Source organism: Haliaeetus leucocephalus, unplaced genomic scaffold (genome assembly GCF_000737465.1).
Source record: "Haliaeetus leucocephalus isolate CR32 unplaced genomic scaffold, Haliaeetus_leucocephalus-4.0 Scaffold284, whole genome shotgun sequence".
In the NCBI taxonomy this organism is placed as follows: domain Eukaryota; kingdom Metazoa; phylum Chordata; class Aves; order Accipitriformes; family Accipitridae; genus Haliaeetus; species Haliaeetus leucocephalus.
In genome coordinates, this window is record NW_010972720.1 from 7078993 (window position 1) to 7085092 (window position 6100).

The following is a 6100-nucleotide window of genomic DNA, read 5'->3' on the forward strand; positions in this document are numbered from 1 at the left end:
CAGGATGCAGGTTGCATCAACAAGGGCATCACCAGCAGAGATAAAGAAGTCATTATCCCACTCTACTCAGCACTTGTCAGGCCACACATGGAATACTGTGTTCAGTTTTGGTCCCTGCTACACAAGAAAGATGTGGACAGGCCGGAGATGGTCCAGAGAAGGCCACAAAGATGATCAAAGGCCTGGGAAGCCTGGCGTATGAGGAAAGGCTGAGAGAACTGGGCTTGTTCAACCTTGAGAAAAGAAGGCTTAGGGGAGACCTTACCACCACGTTCCAATATTTAAAGGGTGGCTACAAAGAAGATGGAGACTCCCTTTTTACAAGGAGTCACATGGAAAAGACAAGGGGTAATGGGTACAAGTTACTCCTGGGGACATTCTAATTGGACACGAGGAAAATTTTTCACAAGAACAGTCAGCCTTTGGAATAATCTCCTCAGGGAAGTGGTGGATTCCCCAACATTGGACGCTTCTAAGATGTGGCTGGACAGGGTGCTGGGCCACCTTGTCTAGACCATGCTTTTGTCGAGACAGGTTAGCCCAGATGATCCTTGAGGTCTCTTCCAGCCTGGTATTCTATGACTGTAGGGGTTTAAAAGGGAATGGTGAAGGCAGGAGCCTAGAGGAGATTGTGGACTGAGGAGACAAGAAGGCAGGGTTGCCTGTGGGCTTCTACTTGGTCTACTTGGGATTCTAGATCAAGGCTGTTTTGCTTCACAGGATCAGAAAGAAAAGTTCAAGTGTACTGAGTAATTGAGAACCTTACAGTATTAATTTTGTCTGTGATACGCTATTCCCTCTTTAGAGATGAGGTTTTGTAATTCATTCTCTCAAATGTCTCTTGAGTTTGAGAGACAAGAGCATGAATTTATCAATCATTTTAATCTGAGTTACGTGGTCTTACATGAAGAACCATAATAAAAAATAAAGCAAAATTAACTTCACCTTTTCGCTACTGCAACAGCTGTTGAGTAAAATTTTCTGTTATAATAATATTCCACAAGATGGCCTTGAGCATAGATGTTTCCACGTTCTGCCGCTTCTCTCAAACACTCCAAAGCAGATTTAGTGTTTCGACGTATACCTTGTCCATAGAGATACATAACACCAAGCGCTCCCTGTGATTCCAGATTTCCATTGCCACATGCTTCTGAATGCCAGAAAAAGGCCTAAACAATAGGCATAAAGTTGGAGTATATATTTACTTTAGCTGCTTTTCTTGCATACTGTTTCCACAAAAGCTTTTACATCAACCACCCTGTAAGAAGTGTTTATACATAAAAGAAAGCAGAATCCTTGTGAGGCTTTTAAACCTGCTTCATTTACTGTCAGAGATGTCGATCAGTAACATCTGCTTGATTTCTGAAGGTTACCAAAGCTGACAAAACTTAAATCCATTCTATCCTTCTCACTGATACTCCCACTAAAAAAAAAAAATAATAATCTTGGCTAGTCGTGTCAAATGAGTCAAAATGAGGGGTTCTGGCCATCTGTTCATACAGGCTTAAATGGATGATAATGCCTAGCAGAACTTACTTAAAATACAGCTTTCAGAGTCAAATATATCACTGTAATCTTTCTGTGAAATTCAAAATTAATTGCGACTCATGAAACTCAAAAGGTACAAGTGGGCTTTACCTTCTTCAGATCTTTTAGAACTGACACAGAATAAAGCATTCCTAAAGTACTCTGGGCCTTTACGCTTGCTTTTGGATTTCCATGGTCTGCAGCAATAAGCCACAACCTAAGAAAATGGGTACAAAGAAAGTTTAAGTAACACAGCATCTTATATTTATTAGGAAAATTACTGACTGCTATTACCTTTCAGCCTCTTTAGTTGACTGCTTAACACCACATCCTTCATAATACGCTCTGCCAAGATTGTATGCAGCTGCAAACTTCAAGTGTCTTGCTTCCAGGGAATCAGAGTAGAGTATTTTCTTCATGTATTCCACTCCCCTTTCCTAAAATTGAGACATTTTAGTTATTGCATTCAGACTGCAAAGAGGATGAAATAAAGAGTCTGAGAATCCACTAACTTCTGCAAGACAGGTAATTTTTCCACACTGAAGAAAGGCTGAGGTGTACTGGCAGGACAGTCTGGAGAACAGTGTTATACCAAAGCAGAACTGATCTTTGGTTACTAGAGAGCCCCTAGATTTTTGACTCCAACATATTTTTAATGTGAAACATTTCCCTATCAATGTTCATCTGATATTGTATTACTCTTCTTCATTGATAAACATTTTCTCAAAAATATTCTTGTGCCTATATAAATGAAAGTCACATCCTAAACTTGCTATATTTTCAATTTTAGAGTTCTGTAAACTTTTTCATATTGCATAATGTATCTGAAATCACAGAACAACCTTAACAGAAGGCAAAGTGATACAACAGCACACTCCATTAAAAATACCTTAGATTCATAATGGACAAAAAAATGATAATGTTAAATAAGCAAACGGAGAACATTGCATATGAGCAGCTGTATAGTGTATCATCCAAGGACCTCAAAAGTATTTTAGAAACAAGTTTTACACTGTTAGGATTTAGCATGGACACCCTGTTTAAATACACTAGAAACAGTCCTTTGCGAAAGGTTCCTCTTTTATTCACCTTTCATATTGTAATACACAAAAAAGAAAGAAACTTTACTAAAATGTTTATTTGCAAGTAAACCAATGTAGTAATTATACAGGCATACAGAACAAATGAACCACCTCTAAAAACCAGCAGAATATTTTCTGCTTTGCTGACAATCCTCTAAGCACCAGACAAGAGTCTGTTTTGTTAATACGCTGTTTGGTTCATTTTTTTCCCCTCCTGTTTTGTTACCTACCCTTCCTTTTGTCCTATTTGTATTCTTTCCTCATACCACTCTTTAAGATCATGTTCTCCAATAAATTAACTCTTCTCTTCTTATTGTAGCAAGTCATTCCTTTGTCTTCCTTTTTTGTAACGTAAATCTTCAATTTGAATTCTTCAAATTCTTGCAAATGTAATTCTTCATTTGTCTAATTTAAAAATATTACTGCCCACCACTGGCAGAAGCACAATCTTCTTTAGCATCCATGTAAAAAACATCTTTGTGCAACAGATGTTTTACACTTTGAAATATAGTTGTTTGATTTCCATTTTTACACATTTTATTTTCATTTATATACACTGCTTATTAAAAAGTAACAAATTAATAGCAATTTTTAAACATAGCTTCCACACAAAGTACAACCAAACCCTCAGAAGTTGTATTTTAAAATACAAATTGTCATATTTTTCAGATAAACGTGTTGTATTATAGCTTTTTGTGAAAACTTCTTCAGCCCAGAACCCTCTCTTTAATGACGCTTTGTAAACATCTGTACTTTATGAAATCAATTGTAAATCAAAGACCAGTTTATTTTAAACTAAATAATCAAGCTTACAAAGAAGCTCTTAGTAATTATCAGCTAATATTAAAAGTAAAAAGTGTACAGCCAGATTACTCACAGGGTCTTCTTTAGTGCCTAGCCCATCATAATGCATTACACCAAGCTGATACATTGCTTGAAAATCTGTATCCTCAATTTTTTCAAATTGTATTAATGCTTCTTCATACAACCCCTGGGAAAGACAGAATAAACAATGAAGGACACAGAACGAAGCGTACATATGGCAGGCTAACTTGCCAGTATATACTCCTACTGTTTTTCAACCTGGAACATTTCCCTCATGAAGAAAGAACAAAAAATTGCAACCATAGAAGTGGCAGAAAACAGAAGTAGAGAAAGTCAACAATCACAAGAAAGTTGGATAGGGTGGAAGCACTTAGAACTTTCAAACAAGTTTTCTTTTTTTTTAATATATATTTAAAAAGCCCTAAATATAAGTAGTGGTATACAAACAACATCTCTGAAACCAAAAGACATTCTGACAACCTTTCTTCCCCTCCCCCAAAATGTCATCTTTTTAGTTTAAGGAGGTCAGAGTCTGATTCAGATGCCCTGCCCTATCTATCTGACATCCCTTAACTTAGGTGAGCTATTCTTATACCTCAAGGGCTTAAGAATCTGCTTTTACATCTGAACTAAGGGTTGGTTTCACAAAGACTAAACTCAGATGTCTGAAGATTTTATGGACCCAGCTGTCTGCCCCACATTTCTTATGAAGGCATCACCTGTAACAGCAGAGATACTTTCACTTCTAAAAAAGAATCTTAGAGAGTATTTGCTTCTGCGTTAAGTCGAAGAAGAAACTAGATGTAAAAATACACAGTTAAACAACTGTAATGTACCAGTTAACTGAGCCTGGAGTCCTTACTAAAATATTTTTATATAAGCATACTAAGTAAAAACAATATTGAAATTAAAATGTTCTTCTCTATAATTTTCCGTATGCTTTGATAAAACAATACCAGACTGCAAAAGCTTAAAACTGAGCAATAGTTCTACAGTCAAACATCCTCACAATAACAAAACACCCCTTGTTAATATTGTCCTAACTATTAATTGTCTAAACTACTAATTGTCTCAGGAGCTTAGCCATAATGACTGTGTGGGCTTTGTATTTTTGAAGAACTCTGGAAAAATAACAGTGCCTTTTTACAACCAGCGGTCATGAGTATCAGAAAAAGACGTATGGGAAGCACCTGTACTCTCACCTTTCCTGAGAATTTTAGTGCTATAAGGAGTCATATGGCTCTGATCAGACAGTGATTTTTATCTAACATCTGAAATTGCAGTACTATGAGAACATGCATTTTTAAGCACTACAGACATATGTCCAAAAATCTGGAAATTAAAACCTGCTCAAAGAATAAATTTAGGGATGGACAGCAATATATAACAGGGACATCCAAACCAGCTCATCAAGAAACACACAGGTCTTCTGCTCCAAGGGGTCAGTTGTGATCATGCCAAAATCAGGCAATTCATTAACACAAACATTAAGAAGGACAGGGCCCAGAAAGCAGAAGCCCTGGGTGAGTTAATTCTGTTCCTGCTGCAAACCCTGAGACTGATTTAGACTGTGCCACTAGCTGCACTACAAACTACTGAATCCATGTACATCACATTTGAAAATACATGAGTCAGTACTTGTACTACATTCTTCTCCATCTTCCTGAACTGAGTTATTCTAATTTGCACAAGAAATTGAGGTTTATGTTCACCTGCCAGCCAGTCTTACACCGTTCCCCAAGCGTTTACTTTCAAATACATGGGCGATGCAATTTTAGCCAAAGTGGGCAGGGACAGAAATCTCAAAATAACATGTTTCAACAAATTTCATCAAAACTGGTGGCTAAGTAGGGGACAAATATTGAAAGCTGTGTCTTGGGTCTGGGACCAGTACCACATTAACTGCAACCAGTGTGTTGTGTTTGGCCAGTCACCTGGCCAAAAACCAACTGGCTTGGGTGTTAGCTCTAGGAATAGGCTGCTGCTTACTTATCTGGTCCTTAGGAGGCCTGGAAGACACCACTAGATGTTTGGGGAGAGTGTAGGAAAAACATATTTAGGGAGAACACCTGGCGATTTTCATGGGGACAAACCAGGCATAGGCGCCTCTTGCAGTTTTTTTTAAGTTCTCTCTTTCAGTGGTATTGAAAATTGTCAGCTTTATAATATTTACTTAAAAGATGGAAACCCCAACCTCTTCGTAGTACAGTTGTCCTTTCAGAAAAGGTGCCAGAGGATCTCCGCCTGCTGTTCTCTTCGCCAACAGCTCCTCTGCTTTTGCAAATAAAGCAGCGCGGCTGCAGTTCTCTGCTTAAAAATAGACATATATTTGCTTTTTTCCCAAAAGAGATGGAACAGCATCAATAAGCACACTAAAGGTCTGAAGCCGGTGGTGTCCCCCTTTCATGACATTTTTTGAAAGACGAAGATGAAAGAGAAAGCTATTCGATAAAAGGGAAAAGTTCAGTGAAGACAACCAGACCCTTGTGAACCTTAAGTTCGCCGCAGAGGAGCTTAAAAGCGAACCTGAACCAAAGCGGGGACTTCACATCGCAGAATACCTGTCGGTGCCTGCTGGCGAGCAGCGTGGCTGGGGGAGCCTCACGGGCCCGGCTCCAGCCCGGCCCGCGGAGCCCTACCGGAGGGGCGGGCGGGGGGTGGTGGGG

General features: G+C 38.7%; 1 protein-coding gene across 1 annotated transcript in view; it reads right to left on the bottom strand.

The window, feature by feature from the left end:
* LRP2BP (LRP2 binding protein) overlaps nucleotides 1-6100 on the bottom strand; it is a 14091-nt gene that overhangs the window by 6818 nt on the left and 1173 nt on the right. The window contains exons 2-6 of the mRNA XM_010570065.1: nucleotides 5629-5741; nucleotides 3487-3600; nucleotides 1822-1964; nucleotides 1639-1744; nucleotides 946-1169 (exon numbers count right to left, since the gene is read on the bottom strand). Coding sequence (XP_010568367.1) covers nucleotides 946-1169; nucleotides 1639-1744; nucleotides 1822-1964; nucleotides 3487-3600; nucleotides 5629-5741 — 700 coding nt within the window. The remainder of the gene's footprint in view (nucleotides 1-945; nucleotides 1170-1638; nucleotides 1745-1821; nucleotides 1965-3486; nucleotides 3601-5628; nucleotides 5742-6100) is intronic.